The sequence below is a fragment of the Chelonoidis abingdonii genome, chromosome 6 (genome assembly GCF_003597395.2).
Source record: "Chelonoidis abingdonii isolate Lonesome George chromosome 6, CheloAbing_2.0, whole genome shotgun sequence".
Taxonomy (NCBI): Eukaryota; Metazoa; Chordata; order Testudines; family Testudinidae; genus Chelonoidis; species Chelonoidis abingdonii.
The window spans coordinates 137,561,803-137,581,868 of NC_133774.1; the positions used below are offsets into that span (position 1 = coordinate 137,561,803).

The 20,066-nt window shown below is 52.6% G+C and overlaps 1 protein-coding gene and 1 long non-coding RNA gene across 5 annotated transcripts; both read left to right on the top strand.

Annotated features, from left to right (window-relative positions):
* The first annotated feature begins 1,258 nt into the window (after positions 1–1,258).
* LOC142047012 (uncharacterized) lies at positions 1,259–7,000 on the top strand. Its single transcript, XR_012656182.1, has 2 exons — positions 1,259–1,919; positions 5,676–7,000. It is a non-coding gene; the product is annotated as an uncharacterized LOC142047012 (long non-coding RNA).
* Positions 7,001–8,843: 1,843 nt separating this feature from the next.
* Positions 8,844–19,818, top strand: HEMGN (hemogen). 4 transcript variants are annotated; one of them, XM_075067458.1, is made up of 4 exons: positions 8,844–8,956; positions 14,772–14,862; positions 17,203–17,456; positions 19,611–19,818. In XM_075067458.1, the coding sequence occupies exons 1-4, from the start codon at positions 8,905–8,907 to the stop codon at positions 19,718–19,720; spliced, it is 507 nt and encodes a 168-aa protein (XP_074923559.1). In that variant the 5' UTR covers positions 8,844–8,904; the 3' UTR covers positions 19,721–19,818. The 4 variants fall into 4 exon arrangements, with proteins under 4 accessions (XP_074923559.1, XP_074923560.1, XP_032622604.1 ...); XM_075067459.1 differs by having other exon boundaries at positions 8,847–8,956; positions 14,772–14,850; XM_032766713.2 differs by having other exon boundaries at positions 8,945–9,174.
* The last annotated feature ends 248 nt before the right edge of the window (positions 19,819–20,066 follow it).

The window sequence follows — 20,066 nt, forward strand, 5'->3', positions numbered from 1 at the left end:
GAGCTTTTAGCTTTTTGGCATGCAGGGAGAGGGAGCGGTGCCGGGCTGGCTTCTGGGCTGGTGATGGCTGGTGCCAGGACATCTTCACGGTGCCGGCGCTCTCTGGTGCCGACAAGGCACTTCTCCCCGGCGCGGACTATGCGGCATTCGGTGCCGAAGACGGAGGAGTGAGGGCTGCCTCCATTAGGAGCTGCTTAAGGCGAAAGTCACACTCCTTTTTTTGTCCGCGACTTAAACGACTTGCAAATCTTGCACTTATCTGCAAGATGGGATTCCCCCAGCCACTTTAGGCAGGAGTCGTGAGGGTCTCCCGTTGGCATCGGCCGCCGGCAGGCCGAGCACGGTTTGAAACCCAATGAACCAGGCATGGGCCTGGGCACCGGGAGAGGGGAAGGGGCTAATCCCCAACCCTCTGAACTAACTACGTTTATGAAAGGGTATTAAAAGTATTAACTACAACTGTAAAACTAAACTATATACACAATAAGTACTAGAACGAGTGAATAGCTAGGGAAGTGGAGGTCAGCTAAGCTGCGCTCCACTGTTCCAATGACCGACACGGGCGGTAAGAAGGAACTGAGGAGCGGACGGGTCAGCAGGGGTACATATTCGGAGCCATAGCGGCGCCACGCCAGGGGGCGCCCAGCTGACCTGCTGGGTGTTGCTAGGGTAAAAATCTTCAGACGAAGGTGCACGCGGCGCGCACACACCTAATTGGAATGGATATGAGCAAGCACTCGAAGAAGAAAAGGAAGTGTTGTTTACTTCTTCTCATAAATACAAGAACTAGGGGTCACCCAATGACATTAACAGGCAGCAGGTTTAAAACAAATGAAAGGAAGTTCTTCTTCACGCAGCGCACAGTCACCCTGTGGAACTCTTTGCCAGAGGATGTTGTGATGGCCAAGACCATAACAGGGTTCACAAAAGAACTAGATAAGTTCATGGAGGATAGGTCCACCAGCGGCTATTAGCCAGAATGGGCAGAGATGGTGTCCCTAGCCTCTGTTTGCCAGAAGCTGGGAATAGGTGACAGGGGATGGATCACATGATGATTCTCTGTTCTGTTCATTTCCTCTGGGGCACCTGGCACTGGCCACTGTCGGAAGACAGGACACTGGGCTAGATGGACCTTTAGTCCGACCCAGTAGGGCTGTTCTTATGTCCTACCCCTACACCATATCCTCCTTCATGTGAGGGTGTCATTCCTGCCCAGAGAGACAGAGGCAGTGGCACGGGGCCTCCTTCTCACCCAAGTGCGGCAGCAGGGCCATCCCAGTAGTTACCCTATGTGACATTATTGATATAATCTGGGACCATATAGAACTTGGTTGCAACCAAGGTCCCATAGTGGCACCAAATCTTATGTAAAGGGGGTCATATAAGGTGTCTAAGACCAGGTTATGGGTTGCTGGTTATGATTATGCTGTCTGTATGCATGTGTCATTTTGTAGTTGAAGTTATGAATATTGGCTTTATACTGTCTGTATTTCAAACTTAGGCTATGCTTCTGGGAGATATCCCAGGCAAGTTGGTGTTAGCTTTGTCTAGCCTGCTTGATGGCTCATGAAGGACCATCAGCTATACAATTGACCCATTGAGAGAAGGCAGATATGCCTTGTAACTCAGCAAAGTGCAGGAGCTTGCCCATGTGACTCCAGACTCCATTTTGCTGTCATTTTCCACAGTAAGGACAAAGAGGTTCTTATACCTGGAAAAGCTTATAAAAGGCTGATGCCTTATCTCCATGTTTTCTTCAGTCCTGCTTCTTACCTCTGGAGGGACTTTGCTACAAACTGAAGCCCTGAACAAAGGACTGATGACCCATCCCAGCTGGGGATGTTCTCCAGAGACTTGATTTGAACCTGCAGTTTATTCTATCACTGCTACAAGCCTGAACCAAGAACTTTGCCATTACTGTATGGAATTGATTCCATTTAACCAATTCTAACTCTCATTTCTATCTTTTTCCTTTTATGAATAAATCCTTAGATTTTAGATTCTAAAGGATTGGCAACAGCGTGATTTGTGGGTAAGATCTGACTTGTATATTGACCTGGGTCTGAGGCTTGATTCTTTGGGATCGAGAGAACCATTTTTCTTTTACTGGGGTGTTGGTTTTCATAACCATTTGTCCCCATAATGAGTGGCACTGGTAGTGATACTGGGAGACTGGAATGTCTAAGGAAATTGCTTGTGTGACTTGTGGTTAGTTAGTGAGACCAAAGTCCTCTCTGGCTGGCTGGTTTGGTTTGCCTTTGAGGTGGGAAAACCCCAGCCTTGGGCTGTAACTGCCCTGTGTTAAGCGATTTGTCCTGAATTGGCACTTTCAGTTGGGTCCCGCCAGAACTGCATCATCACACCCTACCATGGGGCTGCAGCTGCTTAAGTGAGTGTGTGGGTGGGTGAATAGGGGATGCTGCTGCAGTCATCCTCTCCTGCCTCACAGCGACTGCTGTCGGGTGGCTGGGCCCCCAAGTCGGGGAGGCTGCCGTTAACATTCCATGGAGGGGCGTGCCATTGGACTCTTGCAGCTAGTCAAAGGCTCAGGGGTGGAAAGGTTTTATCGCCTGGGTTTGCAATGTCATCCGGTAACATTCTGCAGAGCCAAGGCTCGTTTATCATGCTTCAACAGGCTGCAGGAGAAGGAGCACATCTCCCCCCAGTGCATGAAAAGGAAGCCCAGCCAGGCCCTAATATGAGCGTCTCAGGTTACTCAGCAGTTTTGCAACACACAGACTATTCCAGAGCCTTCAGTCAAACCTCAGCTGCTGGCCAACACAGCCAGCCCTGCAAAATGTTTAACACGATTATTCTGACAAGAATCCACAGATACTATTTCTCCTTTCTAAGCGGAGTGTACAGTCCTGTACGTGGGGCCCCAAGGCACAACTTCGTACAGCTATGTTTTCAGCAGGACCTGCTTTAGACTAGAATACCACCACCGCCGCCGCATAGGCCTCAAAAGGTATTGAGCCACCTAACTCCCGTTGAAATAAATAGGAGTTGGGCACCTCAGTACCCTTCAGCATTGGGGCCAAGGGCATGCATAGCACTACAGAACTAACGCTGGCCCAGGACCCCGCTGCAAGGAAGAGGCACGAGCCTGCAACCATTGCAGCCAAAGTTTACTAACGTCAGGGGCTTTGGACCAGGCCACTGTGACTAGAGCAAGGGCCAGGAAGCATCCTGCTTGTCTCAATGGTAGGGGAACAGAGAAATTCCTCGTGTGCATCATGTGCTCACTCTGTCTGTCACGTGGGACCCCAGTCAGGCCCACGTGCCATTTATCTTCCCCTGCTGTTGCCATTTGGGAAGGGTCTCCTTGGGTGCATGCTGCACACACTTGCCCTTCTGTTCCTATGGTGCCAGCTGGTTCCTAGGCAGCTCTGTGACAGGCCTCATCAGGCACTCGCAGTGCCCAGGGCGCCTCAAGCATTGGTTCTCACCTCTAGCCAACAGGGTGCCCCTTTCCTTCCACACACCCCCCGGAGCAACCCAACGGGACTAGATGTGAGGCACTGGGGAATCCCTGGTGCATAGTCATCCTCTTGAAACACCCGGGGATGATTCCTGCCCTGTTTCCAGATTTCATATCACCATAAAACTAGATATATACCCTATGAAACAAGACCCACCCCTTGCCCCCACGTCGCTCCAGCCACTACCTTCAGAACTGGAACCAAGCGTTGGATGTAGGACTAGGCAGACCCTCCAGCCCCCGGGCAGGCTGCCCCTGCCCAGCTTGGCCCATCACTGTTACAGGACATTGTGTAGAGGAAGCAGACACTTCACACAGTTAGGGGACAGTTTTCTCATTTCAGCTGAAGCTTCGTCTCATCTCAGGCAGTAGCTGCCCATGATTGAAGCATGACGTCCTCAACTGCAATCTGTGGCCCTTATCCTGCAAGTACTCTCACGTGATTCTGTGTGCAGGACTGTCTAATAAGAATGGCTTACTGGGGGTTGCCTCAGGGGTGCTGGGATAACTCATCTAGTGGGGGTGCTGAGAGCCATTGAACCAAACTGTAAACCCCCTGTATACGATGGGGCCCACTTCTAGCCAGGGGGTCCTGCAGCACCTCCCACTCCCCTAGTTCCAGCACCTATGGGTTGCCTAGAAGGCTGCTGGACCCAGATCCAAGGCTCACAAGCATAACAAGAAATTGCACAGAAGGTCTGACTTGCCAATGCCGTTCACCAAGCCGCGTACTCCTTCCAGATTGGCACCACCGACATCAAAGGCACTCTGAGTTCTAAGGGATCCTCTGTTCCAGCTCCAGTTCAGACCGTAGCGCATGTACCATTGACTGTGGGGAGGCTGGAGTCAGCCCCCAAGCCTCATGAACTCTTTGCCATGGAGGTGTGAGGTCTCCATGTGCAGTCACTACCTAAAAGGGTACGCTTTCCTAGTTTGGACTTACCTACCATGTTCCAGCGGCACCACCTTTTGAACCAGGCTCTGACTTCTCAGCATCGGAGGACTTGGAAGGGGCACAGGGTTTGTCCCTCCCATACCATCCATATGACTATCCAAAGGTTCTGCCGACTCAATGGCAGTGCCCTAGCAAAGGAGTTGTTGGTACCTCACTCCTTGGGGCCCTTCGCAGCAAACATCAGATCCATCTTGTTTGTTGTACAGGGGTCCCGGACCCAGTATCCACCGTCAGAATCTTCCTGCTCAGCTCAGGAGGAGTCCCCCAACCTGCCTCTTCAACTGTCATAGAATAGGCATTCAAAACCGGTATTGGAGGAAGAACCACATAAGCCCGACTCCAACAACACTGCCGGTACCAGAGCAGTTCCCTTCCTTGTCACCAGACATCTCAGTGTTTTTGGCTCCCTCCTTGCCTCAGATGACTGCCACCAGTTTCAGGACCTATTACACAGAGTGATGAGCATCACCACCTCCCACTAGAGGAGGAACAGGACAAACAGCACCAGCTGCTTGATGTCTTGCAAGCCTAGTTCCATCCAGAGTGGCTCTACCGATTAACACCACCATTCTTCAACCAGCTCCGACTGTCTGGCACACTTCAGCCACTTGTGCAAAGGCGCGGGAAGTAGGGGTGCTGCAGGAGACCCAGCTTTTATGCAGAGTCACTGGCCCTGCCCCTGGGGCTCCAATCCCTGGCTCAGGTCCCAGGGACTGGCCCTGCACCCGACTTCTCGGTGCCTTTGCACACGGGGCCCTGCTCCCAGCACTTCGCTCCCCAACCCCACACCCAGGGCTTGGGTCCCGGCCACTGGCCCCATGCCTGGGGCCCTGTGCCTGGGGCCACCCCCTGCTCCCAGGACTCTGCTCCCGGGGCCCCATGCCCAGCACCCCCATCCCAGGGCTCCACTCCCGGGGCCCTGCTCCTGGCCTCATAGCTGGGGCTCTGCTCCAGGCCTCACACCTACCCCCGGCTGTGGCCACAGCCTCAGCCCCTTGACCCCTGTCTGGGTCCCCCCATCCCGGAGACACAGCTCTACTCCCAGGCTCAGCTTGGAGGCAGGGGGCCGTGGATGGGGTAAGAGGGCAGGCTTTCAGCACACCCAATACTAAAAATGTTCCCATGCCACTGCACTTGCGCACCCACCGTCAAGGGGGCGGAGAAGAGGTACGCGGTACCTGCAAGGGGGTCTGAGTTTCTGTTCTCTCACCTCCCCCACTCAATTTCCTCATCATACAGGTGGCCAGGGAATGAGCCTGACAAGACCATGCATGCTCCACGTTGGCGGAAAAAGAAGTCAAGCAACTGAAGTGTTATCACCCACCACTGACGCACTGATTTAGCACTCCTCAGTTCTTCCATCAGCGGCCCTCTGAGCTGCCTCACAAATGACCGAAGACCCAACAGCCCCGTTCTCCAGGTTCATCTCCACAGCCTTTGGCATCTCATATGCAGTCTTTGCAGAAGTGATATTTCTGAGTGCATCTAGAGCACTGGCAACCACCTTGCCTCATGCCACACCCCCTCCCCACCCCCTTCAGGGGGCATCTTCTTACCCACTTGGAGTGCAGTAACAGGCAAGTGGGTCCTGGATGTCATTCAACATGGCCATACGATCGAGTTCACGATGCTACCTCCCTCACATCCCCCGGCCACACCTCAGGGACCACTCTCGGGGCCGTGTCCTTGTGATGTTGCCCTGCATATGATTTTTATGAAAATATGCCAATGAATGTGAATATAATGTAACTGGAATATTCTTCACGCAAAAGGTCTCTTGTAAGGTATTATTACAAAGCTTATAATCTACTAATATGAAATATAACTCTGAGGGCCTGTTGTAATTATGCAAAGTGTGGGCCATTAATGTGTGGATGGCTCTGTTTGTTTGCAGGCCTTCATGTGAGTCAGGCTGGGAGGAATGAAGGCTTGGGGTCTCACAGGACATGTGACCTTGTCACCTGGTACTGCCGGGAACCCATCTTAAACCTGGTGTTTTTCCTTTCAGAAGGAAGCGTGGGGACCTAGAGAGACAAAAGATTCCTGTCTTGTGCCAAAGCTATAAAAGGGGGTGAAACGTAACATGGGGGGATTGCAGTTATGAGAAATCCTCTAGCTACCACCTGAGCTAACAAGAACTGTACCAGGGAAAGGATTGGGCCCAGACTAGGAAGGAGTCCAATCTCTGAAAGAAGCTTATTGAAACATCTCTGAGGGTGAGAGTTTATCTGGATTCAGAGTCCTGTGGCACCTTATAGACTAACAGATGTATTGGCGCATGAGCTTTCGTAGGTGAATAACCACTTCATCAGACTCAAGCTCATGCTCCAATACGTCTGCTAGTCTATAAGGTGCCACAGGACTCTGTCGCTTTTTACGGATCCAGACTAACATGGCCACCCCTCTGATATCTGGATTCAGTTTTCTACTGTATTAGGCTTGGACTTGCACGTTTTTGTTTTATTTTGCTTGGTAACTTGCTTTGTTCTGTCTGTTATTACTTGAGAACACTTAAATCCTCTTTTTTATATTGAATAAACTCATTTTTTTTGCTTATTAATTAACCCAGAGTAAGTGATTAATGCCTGGGGGAGCAAACAGTTGTGCATACCTCTCTATCAGTGTTATAGAGGGCGGTCAGTTTATGAGTTTACCCTGTATAAGCTTTACACAGAGTAAAACGGATTTATCTGGGGTTTGGATCCCATTAGGAGCTGGGTATCTGGGTGATAGAGACAGGAGTGCTTCTTAAACTGTTTTCAGTTAAGTCTGCAGCTTTTGGGGGATGTGGTTCAGACTCTGAGTCTGTGTTTGCAGCAGGCTAGCGTGTCTGGCTCAACAAGGCAGGGTTCCAGAGTCCCAAGCTGGTGGGGAAAACGGGCTCAGAAGTAGTCTCAGCACATCAGGTGGCAGTCTCGGGGGTTTCTGTGACCCAAACTGTCACGGTCCTCACCTTAGAAGTGGACTCCCTGCTGCAAAGCTGAGTGATAGAGCCTGTTCCTACAACCTATCAGGGTGCAGGGTTCTATTCCACCTAGTTCCTAAGAAGATGGGTGGGTGGAGACTGATCTTAGACCTCAGTCGTCTCAACCACTTCATATGCAAGGCAAAGTTTAGTATGGTCACCCTAGCAACTATCATAACTTTGCTATAAAAAAGCATGTGGTTTACAGCTCTTGATATACAGGACACTTACTTTCACATGGATATCCATACTATCCACAGGCATTTGAGCTTCATGGCAGAAACTCAACACATCCAATACATGGTTCTACCTTTCGGATTCACCACTGCTCCAAGGGTCTTCGCCAAAGTTCCCTCAGTAGTGGTGGCCCACCTTCAGCATCAAGAGGTCCTTATAATCCCTTATTTCAGCAGCTGACTGATAGCAGCGTGATCCAAAGAGGAGGCTCAAGCCTCAATCTCCATGCCACTCATACTCCCCTCCTGCCTGGGGATGAGCATAAACATCAGAAAATCGACTTTGGATCCCAAACAATCCCTAGAATTCATTGGGGCCCACATCAATGTGATCTTCGCACGCACCTGTCTACCAGAGAACAGATTCCAGAGACCCTACAAGAATGGATTGTCTCCACCACCGGTTCTTCAGTTCCAGCCAGGGCTTACCTTTTCCTTCTTGGCCACTTGGTGGCCTGCCCGCATGTTACCGCCTTTGTTCATGTTCACTTTCACTGCCTGCAACTGTGGCTCCAGAGGGCCTATTCTCCTATACCATTGGCTTCCTACTAACAGTTCCCCCGCAAGGTTCTCTCCTCCCTCCAATGGCAGATGGCCCCAGGTCAGGTCTGCACTAGGATACCCTTCCTCCCATCCTCTGCACAGACCTAAGTGTTTTGCTGGGTTGGGGCCTTGATATTGTGAGTACGAGGACTGACACTGTCTGATTAAGGGTGAGACTGGGAAGGACTGTTTAAAAAGCAGCACCGAGGGCACAAAATGGTGCTGAGCAGGTGTCACCAACATTCTTACAAAGTGGGCCGCGGACTGGGAGAGGCACCATGCACAGGCTTGTGGAGAACTGACAGCTCAGAAAGCAGGAGCTGCATGGGAGGCTGGTCCCAGCTACAAAAGTCTTTCCCGTTGGGCAAAGCTGGTTGTCTTTAAGCGCTCTGCCCCAGGGATTTGAGATGCACAAGTGTCCTTGTGCCGAAGGCCTGTGGCCACTTATGTCCCACTTAAGATCTCAAATGAGAGCCCGCTGCCTGGGGCACTGCCTCATTTGTGTTGGGCTTGCTGCCAGTTGATGCGAGAGGCAGGAGGGCAAGTAAAAGGGGGCTGCTTAGTTCCCTCCCCCACCTCTTATTAAACACCAGGGTCTCTACACTCGACAGCATCAGCTGCTCTTAATTTCCTATTTGAGGCGCACCAGTCACGAAGAAGCACACTAATATTCCTTTGCAGCAAGGCAACAGGACACGAGCCCAGGCTCCCCCATCTCTGTGACATGATAAGGAGAACAGCAGTACCAGAGCAGTGGCCAGGCCAGATAAGCCATGGTGAGTGGGCGGGTTGTGTTGTTCTCTAACTACTCCTTTGCAGTATGTAGCCCAAGTAACTCCTGAGGCCCTTACTGCGCAGCTCAGCTGCTTTTTAGTTAAAACCCAGAACCCCAGCAACAAACTGGAAAGAAAAATGGAGGGCTTAGAAAAGGACCATCCTTACTCGGAATCTTCCCAGCAGCATCCACCAGCCAGAGAGGAATACACTGTGCCAGGTAACATTACAAAGTTAATGTCATGACTGGGTGGAACGGGAGTTTGTTATAGTCTAATGCATCCCTAGCTGTCTTAGCAGAAAAGAGATACAATTGCAACATACAAAAAAAAGAGTTAAATGATCAAAACTATGTACGTAAGCTATGGAAGATGCTTGGTATACAGAGTATGGAAGAAACAGATGATTGCCCTGCACAAAATAACAATCAGGTTATTGTTTTCGTTGTCACAAAGGGTACAAGCATTTGGAAATGTTTCTCAGAGTGGTCAGAATCCTGAGGCATTACAAATACCCAGTAGGGTTATATAAAATTTTATGCCTCTTTGATTTGGCCTTTACTTTGTGCATCAAAGTTCTTTTGTTAAAGAATATGGCATTTTGCATCAGGTTTCTGTCTTGGGAGTGAGGTGGTCAATGCAAAGCACTGCCATGTGCTGTGAAACCCATCTAAGTTACTGCTTTTACCTGCAGACTTGCTTGGAAGCAGGTGTGTAGCAAAACCTCTGCAGGGGAAGGGTTTGCAAGCATGCAGCTGAAATCAGAGATCCCAGGGTATTTTAAGCAACAAGACAGTTTGCCATTCCAGTTTAAACAAGCCCCACACAATCAATAGGTGGACTCCATACACCAGACGTCAAATGCCAACATACAGAGACTATGGCTAATAGAATGCATGCAAACCCTAGTCCATCAGCTTATCAGCCTTTCAGACCTCTCTCCTAATAACAAAAGAAACAGGCTGGAGGTGTCGGACTGATCAGTCAAAAATAATTTGCTTAGGCTGGTGTGTAAAGGTGGCACAGATTTTATTGTATTTAACCTAGAATATTTTTCTGAGTTAGTTTGTTTCTCAGCAAGTTTTGACAGGCCCTTAGCTCACAAAAAGAAATAAGAGTTGATCTCTGTTACACGTGCAAACAGGGCCGGTGCAAGGAAGTTTCGCCTAGCAAAACTTCCACCTTGTGCCCCCACAGCCCTGCAGCAGCTGCTTGCCCTGAAGCGTGCCCCCCTCCCCCACGGAAGCTCCCCACCCCCTGGCCTGAGGAGCCCTGCGGTACCTCTCCACCCCAGCTCACCTCTGCTCCGCATCCTCCCCGAGCACGCTGTCCTGCTCTAATTCTCCTCCCAGGCTTGCGGCGCCAAACAGCTGATTGGCGCCCAAGCCTGGAGGTGGAGAAGTGAAGCAGCAACTGCGCAGTGGAACCCCCGGCTGCCGGTGGCACACTGACCCAGGCATGGGTGACAAGTTTGTAGAAATTTTGTGGTGCCCAGAACCTGCCCCCCCAAACTCCACCCCACACTTGCCTAAGGCTCTGGGAGGGGCTTGGGGGGTGAGCTCTGGGTGCAGGTCCTGAGCTGGGGATTAGGGTGCAGGAGGGGTGCAGGCTTTGGGATGGAGTTTGGTGCTGGGTGCAGGCTCTGGGTGGGGCAGGAGGTGGGTTGCAGGAGGGGGTGAGGGGTGCAGGCTTTGGGATGGAGTTGGGTGCAGGCTGGGGGGGGGGGTGGTAGGAAAGGGTGAGGGGTGCAGGCTCTGGGAGTAGGGAGTTGGGGGTGGGAAGGAGTGTGTGGGAAAGGGGAGGTGGTGCACGCTCTGGGTGGGAGTGCATGCTCTGGGAGGGAGGTTTGGGGCTAGGAGGGAGTGCAGGGGATGAGGGTTGGGGCTGAGGATGAGGGATCATGATGCAGGATGGGGCTCAGGGCTAGGCAGAGGAGGGCTGGGGGATGTGGGATGAGGCTGAGGATGAGTGTGGGGGTGCTCAGGGCTGGGGAAGAGGATTAGGATGCGGGAGGATGAGGGTTGGGGCTGAGGATGAGGGGTTCATGCTGCAGGGGGGGCTCAGGGTTGGGGAAGAGCATTAGGGTGCAGGGGGATGAGGATTGGGGTTGGAGATGAGGGATTCATGATGTGGGGGGGCTCAGGGCTGCGGCAGAGGATTAGGGTGTGGGGGGCTGAGGGGTTTGGGGTGTTGGAGAGACTCAGGGCGAGGGTGGAAGCATAGGGTAAGGGCAGCCTGCCCTGCCAGTAGGAGATGGGGGGCACTGGGACCCTGGGACAGCTGACAGCAGCTCTGTGGGGAGCCGCTCTGCTCCAGCAACAGAAGCAGGTAGGGGAGAGGCGCTGCGCTGCTTTCTGTGAGGCACGGACACGGCGGGGTGGGGTGGGGGAACCCGCGGGGGGCCGGGGCCTGATCCAGGCAGGGCCGGGGGAGAGACCCAGCTCCAAATATTGCTGGAGCAGGGCCCCCAGCCCTGAATATTGCTGGTGCTCGAGCACCGCAAACATATAGAACCTGCCCCCTATAAACCCTGGGCTGCTGGCTGCCGCGGTGGCGCACTGACCCAGGGGACACCCTGGGCTGCTGGCACCTCAGAGTCCCTCTTGATCCCAGCAGCAGCGGCCGCTCAACCACTTAAAAAAAATTGGGGGGCGCCGCTTTTTGGCGCCCCCAAATCTTGGCGCCCTAGGCAACCGCCTAGTCCGCCTAAATGGTTGCACCGGCCCTGCGTGCAAAGTACAACATGCGTCAGTAGCTAAATGCATCCTGGTTTAATAACCATCAGTGAATTCATCCGGTCAGTCCTGTGAGCGTCCTTCTACCATTCGACATAGCCAATCTCCTTCTCAGCAAATCTCCTTCTGCTTTACTATTTGGCAGATGACAGGTTCTCCACTGATCGCTGCAAGCCATGGCAGGTCACTAAAAGAATTCCTTCGGCCGGGGCATTGTTATTAGGGGCTGTCAATATGGCATTTAGAACGTGATATTTCACAACACTCCTGTGCTGAGCATTAAGGGCCGCCTCTGCCGTTGTGTATGACTATCAGGCTCCAGCACACACTCCTTACTACATATTGCTCTCTTTCTAGTACACATTGTGAATTACACTGTAATCTCCCACCCTTTCCCTGTCTTGTCTGTTTAGATTGTCAGCTTCTCCTGGATGGGGATTGTCTCTTACTGGGTCTCTAGAGCACCCAGCATGAGGAGGCCTTCAGGCATTACTGTAATAATAATCATTCTGTAGTTGGTGCTCAGCTCAGGGTGGGATCCAAAGCACATGAAAGAAGCATTCCCAGAGTTAATTTCCCATCATTGTCTCCTGTTCAGGGTTACAGATCCAGAGACGGCTATTCTTGGCTTAGCACACCAGTCGGAAGATGTTGGTTCTATTCCCAGAACAGTCAGATTCCTTGTGACCAAATCACTTTGCCTGTTGCTGCTAAATTCGACCTAAACTCGTAGTGTAGACCAGGACTCAGTTTCTCCATTTGGTGATCACCCTTCCTGGTTCTCCCAGGGCTCTTTGGGAAGCTTAATTCATTAACATGCTTTGCAGCTGTTGGCTGGAAGGCGTCATTATTTCGAACAGTTGTCTGTTGTGCTGGCCTGTTTGAAATTATGGAAGTCACAACTCATTTATTCTTTTAATGTATCTGTTACATGCCTCATTCCTCACTCCTGACTTCACACCATCCCTCACTAGAACTGGTGCAGAGATGTGTTATATTCTGCCTGCATGGCCCAGCTGCGGCCAGGAGTCTCAGCCAAGGAGTATGCTAGCAGCTCTGCCCTGAGCCTTGTTTACGGTGCACTGAGGCATAAGGAGAGAGAAACAAGGCATGTACACACAGACCAAGTTACTGCAACTCGGTGTTCCTAGTGGGCAGGTGTCCGTACCACAAGGATAACTTTGGGGCTGGGCCTCAGGAGGTCGGGGTGGAAATCATGGCCCCAGTGAAGTCAATAGGAGTTTTGTCATTGACAGCAGCCCTGAATTCTGTCCCCAGTGCCACCATTGGCCAGCCATGTGACACTGGGCAAGTCACTGAGGCCAAAAACACTAGACCATAGAGGCAGTGAGGACTAATTCGTGAATGGGGATGTGCCCAGCTCTCTGCCCACTTCAGCTTTTCACACAGGGTTAATGGGGGTCTTGTGCTGGGCCCTGTGCTGAAGTGAACTGTGCCCTCCTTTCTGCAAATAGCCTTCAGCCTATGGAGTCACGCTGGGTGTGTCTGCACTGCAATTAGACACCTGCAGCTGGCCTCTTGGGCTGTGGGCTGTTTCATCGTGGGCTGCAGCCCAAGCTCTGGGACGGTTCCATCTTGCAGGGTCCTAGAGCCTAGACTCCAGACCAAGCCTGAACATCAGAATGAAACAGCCCCTTTGCTCGAGGCAGCTGGCATGGGCAAGCCAGCTGCAGGTGTCTAACTGCGGGGCAGACATACCCTGTGGCTGTCATTATTCCCTGCAGTGAATGCTCGGCCCTGTCAGACAGGAATGTTCCTGGTTCCTGATGGGCTGGCTGAAACCCAGTAGGCCTCAATCTTGCCAGGTGCCACCCCACTCCAACAAAGCCCGGGAACTCATTCCTGACGGAGCCTCTGCCTGCCCTCATCATGACCGCTCGACCCCTGAGCAGTCTGATTGCGTTCCTGTACTGTCAGATCCAGGCCATGGTGCATCGCCTCTTGCAGGACCTGACCCTTCCACAGGAGAAGAGCTGATGAGAAGAGCCACATGCAAGCACCTACTGCAGATTGTCAGATAGTGATCCCTGGCTCTTCTCTCTAGTAGATCTCAAAGCACTTTGTAGAGGAGCTCAGTGTCATTATCCCCATATTACAGATGGGAAGTAAGAACGGCCACACTGGGTCAGACCAAAGGTCCATCTAGCCCAGTATCCTGTCTACCGACAGTGACCAATGCCAGGCGCCTGTTCTGTTCATTCTCTTTGGGGCAATCAGCGAGTGATCCATCCCCTGTTGTCCACTCCTAGCTTTGGCAGCCAGAGGCGAGGGACATCCAGAGCATGGGATTACATCCCTGACCACCTGGCTAACAGCCCCTGATGATCTCCCCTCCATGAACTTCTCATTCTTTTTTGAATTCATTTCGAAGAGGCTTCCCCCAGGTCACCCAGCAGATTAGAATGCAGGTCTGATGAGTCCCAGGCCACTAGGCCACAATGACTACTCAGTGTAGGCAAAACTGGATGAACCTTGGGATTCATGAATACCTGACAGCTCTCCAAGTACAGATAAGCAACGAATACATGATCCTTCAAACAGCAGCAAATTCGGCTCAGAAGGAGGTAAAGCCATGTATCCAGGTCCACTCAGAGCCAAGGGAGCCAAGCGTGGGACTCACAGTCAAGGGACGGGAAAGACAGAATGACTCCCTGCCAATCCAACAGGCTTTGGGTTAACAGCCTGCAGGCTTTCCAACTAGCTGCTCTGCAAAGATTTAATGGGAGACAATGTTCTGGATGCAGCACCCACTGCTGCCCTGTGGGAGCTATTGTCCAAGAAGCTCGGCATGCCCAGTCCATGCCCAAAGCCCGTCTGCTTTCATTAAAGTGTTATCTGCAGCATGAGGGATGCGATCACTTGCCCCTTATCTGCAGCTTCTAGGGCACTGCTGTCCCGAGTGTTATTTACATGATAGCTTGCTGTCTGGCTGAGGTGACTCCCTTCCACGAGCAGGCCCCACCCCAGGGTGCTCCTGCTTGACTCACCTTGCTGTGTCCCTGTCATCGCCAGGGCTAGTCTTCAGTCATGACATCACATTGACAATTGGTCTGTTCTTGTAGGGGCCATCACGCACCGCCTGAGAGATCGAGAGCTGCTGCGGAAAAGGAAAGCAGAGGCACAGGAGAAAGATACTCTCCAGTGGGTTCTGGGGTAAATTATACTTACACCCATGGGAATTTTGTCCTAGCGACAGAGAAGCACCCCTTGTACCCAGGGAATGGCCATATACCATACTGTGACTCAGGCTCGCATGGGGTGGGTGGAAGAAGAACCCCTCTGCACTGTTATGGGGAGTCCCCTCTGGCAGAGCGGGAAGTGGGCAGAGCCAGGGGTCTGATCCAGCATAGCTGACCTGGTGCTGAATGTGAGACAGACCAGCCCCCGCTGAGAGCCGTGGGGCTGTAACTCTGCTCCAAGGGCTACATGTGGGCTGATGCTGCCTACACACCAGCCTGGCTCAGGGCAGGGCCCAATGGCCACATCTAGCCCTGTCCCTTTGATCATGTGCAGTGGTAAGTGCAATGAACGCCGCTACGCACTACTGCCCAGGGGAGGAGTCATGGATCCAAATCTTCTGCTGGTCAAACATTCACACACATCCTGGTGAGCTCAGGGATCACTGAGAGCATGTGGGAGAAACCAACCGACTGCCCAAGGCAGCCATGAGGTTTTACCCAGCATGCCGCACGCAAAATGGACTATTCTGCGGGGGGGGGGGGGGGGCTCAATACTAGCCCCTGGCTCCCTCATGCAGACACATCCCCCTGCCAGCCCCCAGAGACAGACCCAGTCCCCTGCCAGCCCCCAGCTAGGACTTGATACACATTAGCCTCCTCATCTGCCCTCTAGTTCCCACTGACCCAGACACCCCAGCACCATCCCCACCTCCTCTGATGCCCCAGACACCCTCCAGCCTCCCCACCCATTCACCTGCCCCAGCCTCAGAGCTGCCAAGTGGTGTGCAGCTCCATGTCCTATCTCCCATCGCTGCTCCCGGCAGAGTGAATTGACCATAAGATGGCATTTATTGTGATACACAGATTGTGCGTATGCAAAGTAGTTCATTAATTTGCACAAACTGTCAGACATGGAGCCACACAAAACTTGGCAGCTGTGGGAGACCTTGGGCAGGGAGAAGGAATTGTGATTCGGGGTGGGCGTGTGTCATGTTGCCTCTCAGGGCTGCTCCTGCTCCCTTGCTCTGGCCTGGGCCGTCTAGCCCTACCTCTGGTGACCACAACATCACAGCTCAGGGCACCTGCACCCACTGTAGGCTCCCAGCTTCCCAGCAATCTTTCTCCCTCCTGACCAGACTCCACAGCTCCCTGCCTACACTGGGAGATCCCCAGCAGTCTGGCTACCTATGCAGCCTGCTTGACCTTTCTCCTCAGAGACAGGAAATGGTAATTGCCACAGTTAAGTTACTACATGGCTTTGCCTAAGCAAGCACATTTATTCTTAAGGTGAAAGCATTCCAGAGAAAACAGGAAAACAGTAAAAGAATCTCCACCAGAGATCACCCTGACTCCAGCAAGTCCTTCAAACCCCATGGCTGGTTTTCCTGCAGTCACAACTTCACCCCAGCTTCAGTTCAGAATAAGCCTCTTAGTTTTATGCTGTCTCAGTAGGCTAAATTCCTTCCAACTCTTCCCTAAGGATTGGGGGGGGGGGGTCCCTGGGACCAGAGGTCCAGTCTGTTTGCTGGACAGGAAGAGGGCCCTGAGTCAGTTTAAACTCAGGATAGTTAACCTGAAGTCCTTTCTTTGGCTGCGGGTCCCTGAAGAATCCAGCTTGAAGCACTATATGTGAGCCTCTCTCCAGATGGTGGTACCTCTCCGGAGACATGACTTTTCCCACTCACCTACTGGCAAAACACTTGACTTTAGGCATGACCCCTATTACCCAGGCAAGCTCAGAAGTCACCAGCTGTGTGCATCAGTCCACAGGAAGGGCTATGTTGGCCATGGTGCATTATTTTCCCAGGCAGTGATTTATCTCCCAGAATAGCTAGTTTGTCCATATCTATGTTACAAAGGGGAGAGGCACTAATGCCCAGACCAGGTCTAACTACAGACACATGCCAGCATCGCTGTATGTGTGATCTGTGATGGATGCAGCTGTGCCAGCCAAAACCCTTAGTGCAGCCAGCTCTAGCAGCAGAACTGTACTTTTGCCAGTCGAGTTTAGTTTGCCTGAGCTGGGCTGGGCTGGCAGAGAAGTGTGCATGGAAGGGGACAAGAGGAGTGGTTGGAATAAGCTACACCAGCACTAGTGCTGAGCTCTACTGGCCTGGTTGTGCCCACAGTGGGAGTTCTTTGCCAGTAGAGCTCAGCAGAACAGCTACACTGACAAAGCGCTCTTTGCGTAGGGGGATCCAACACCCAGCTCACACTGAAAGTGCCTGGCAGCTGGGAGCTTCCCTCCCCTTTGTGCCTGGTCGCGCTGTCCCCGGTTCATGGCGCTGTGTGAGATGCTGTCATGTTCCGACAGAAAGCAAGGTACGAGCAAAGGGCCAAAGAGGGGCCGAGGAGCTGGGAGAAGAAGAGGCAGACAGCAGGGTACAGAGCCAGTGCCTCAGCCTGAAGTGCAAGAGGAGGCGGAGACGGAGCCCCCAGAGAAAGCACAGGCATCTCCAGCGCACCATGAGGAGGAGCCTGCCCTGTCTGTGGCTCAAGAGCCATCTGGTGGGACTCAGCAGGAGGTGGTGGAGGGCCCCCAAGCTGAGGATACTCTGCATCCAGCAGGTAAGCGGTTAGAGACCCTCAGGGATCAGAGCATATTCCCAGAGAACTCTCCCCTGGGTGCATCCTTGGGGAGGAGAAGAACTGCCCAGCCAGGCAGGGGAGCAGTGACTGGCTAGCTGCAGAGCCTCTTCCTCACTCAAGCCTGCATTTGGACACTGCAGTGACAGATACAGCAACCTCCTGGCACCCCACTTGCTGAGCCAGTCTGTTCAAAACGGCAACCCCTGGGAAGGCCCAGCTTCCCTGGCCACAAGTGCCCCAAGGAGGGAGTGGAGCTGATGGCTCTGTCCAGGCCTTCAGGGAATTTCTCTATCCGGGAGGTCCCCGCAGCAGGGATGTCCCAGACAGTCAGTGCAGAGGGGGCAGAGCCGAGCAGGGAACTGGGCCTGGGCAACAAGAAGGGGATCCCGCCAAGTCCAGTCCCAAGAAGAACCCATCCATCACCAGTGCAGCCTGGAAATGGCAGGTGTGGAGATTCTGGGGCCCAAGGCTCAGAGCTGTAACAAGGAATTTTTGTGCCCAAGGCAAAGGCCGGTTCCAGGCTCTTCAGCAGCAATTCGGCGGTGGGTCCCTGAGTCCCTGTCGGAGACCAATTCGGTGGCAGGTCCTTCCCTCCGAGAGGGACTCAGGGACCTGCCGCCGAATTGCTGCCGATCGTGGTAGAGCTGTGCCCCTCTGCTTTGCGTGCCCGAGGCAAGTACCTCACTCGCCTTGCCCTTGTTACAGCACTGCCAAAGCTTCTCCCCATAGGTGCCCCATGGGACAGCTACAGAGATAACAGGGTCCCTGTATTACCTGGGCCTCTTCCTGGCTCGCAGGGAACTCACTGGAACTAGAGCTATCGACACCAGGCTGTTCATGTTTATTCCACAGGGCGTTACCTGGAGATTGGGCAGAGATTCCTAGAGGTGGCTATGGGATTTGGGTGCCATTTCCCATTGATATTGATGGAAATTGAACATCCACCTTCCCTGGGGGCTTTGAAACCATCCTCTTAGGGCCAGCGTGTCAGAAGTGCTGGGTGCCTGCTACGCCCATTGATCTCCATTGGCATCCAGAAACCCTGAGGCCCCAGTCCTGCATCAAGATCCCATGTGCCTTACAGGGGCCCACTGACCCCCCAGGTCTCTGTTTGGAGGCAGGGCTCCCCCCTGCAGAGCTCATTGCAGATTGGGCCTGTGCACATGATACAAAGGATAAATCTGTGTGACCAGAGGCCAGCATCTTATTTGCTACTGCTATGCAGGGTCATCCACTCCACACCGTAAAAATCCTGAGTCAGGCCCCGCCAAATCAGTGCACATAGAAACACAAGGTGTCATGGGATCCACTCACCCGTGGAGTGCCTCCACCTCTTTGCTCTGGGAATTAGCTGGTTTCAGAGCTGATACTCCCTCCTGTTGGTTCCTTGGCCCATGGTCCCCCTCTTTCTCTAGCACACAGTGTGCGGCTTCTTCAGGGCTCAGTCCTCCGGTCAGGTCACTATAGTCCCCCTCTTCCAGCGTAACAAAAGCTCTGCAGACAACAGTCCTAGGCAGTCAGAGCTCCACTGCCTGGCCAGGCCACTTCCCTAGTCGCTGGTAGGGGAAGCTGGGCCCACCCACTTCTCCAGGTTCCAGCCCAGGGACACTATACCTGAGACTGTGGTCTGCCTTCCCTCAGACCCTGTTGCTCTTTTCCTGAACACCTTCTTACCTCTGAGCTCGACTTTCTGGCTTCCCCGCTCTCTGGGTTTGCCAGTCCAAACCCCCTTCTCCCAGGCAGTAACTGTAGCCTGCACTCTGCAGAGCCAAACACACATACCTTAACCTTCTCCCAGGGCAGGACAGCAGACGACTTTCCCCATAGCCCCCTTTCTGCTGCCAACTTCCTGGCTTTATTAACCCGGCCCAGCTCCTCCCCAGCAGGACTTCCTCAGCCCTTAGGCTTTAGCAATCCCTGGCTCTCTCCAGGGGCAAGTTTTGGCCTAATTTACCCCTTCCGGCTTTGTGTATGGAGGACACCCCCCCACAAAGAGCTAGGACCCTTTCCTTTTTGTTTTGTTTTTAAATAAAAGCCAAGATTCTCAAGTGATCATGATTCCAGCCGCTGGGGAGTTAAGGAAAATACCATGACACTCAACATGGCAGTGGGTTTTCTTTTTCTCTTTTACAGAGCATGGGGAAGAACCAAAGTCAGAAGAAGCAGGATCATCAGAGGCTTTGAATATCCCTCTGGAAAATGACCATACAGATAATGGATACTACTCCTCTGTTTTATTTTGATCTTTTTTCCCTTCCCATTGCTTTGGTCAAAGTCCAGCCCCTGTAGAATGATCTAGATCTGCTATTCCTGTGTGAGCAATAAAAACTAAACACTTGCACCATCGTCTCCCATCACTGGTATTTTGCCCACCTAGGAATAATGGGGAAATTTGTTCATTCCCCCTCCCCTTGCCCCTCAGCCAAAAAAAAATATACTCCCTCTAAAACTCAGCAGCTGTATGCTCAGGACTATACCACAGACCTTGGGCATTCTCTTCCAGCCCCTTCCCTTCACCTGATTCCCTCTGCTGCTCTTCCCCAGCAGTCCCTACTCCCACTGAAGTCCAGAAGTTTCCAGGGCAGAGCC

Coding starts and splice junctions, on each gene's coding strand:
- HEMGN (XM_032766713.2), top strand. CDS start 9,093: ATGGAGGGCTTAGAAAAGGACCATCCTTACTCGGAATCTTCCCAGCAG. Junction 9,175..14,771: donor AGAGGAATACACTGTGCCAG/GTAACATTACAA, acceptor CTGTTCTTGTAG/GGGCCATCACGCACCGCCTG. Junction 17,457..19,610: donor GGATACTCTGCATCCAGCAG/GTAAGCGGTTAG, acceptor TCTCTTTTACAG/AGCATGGGGAAGAACCAAAG.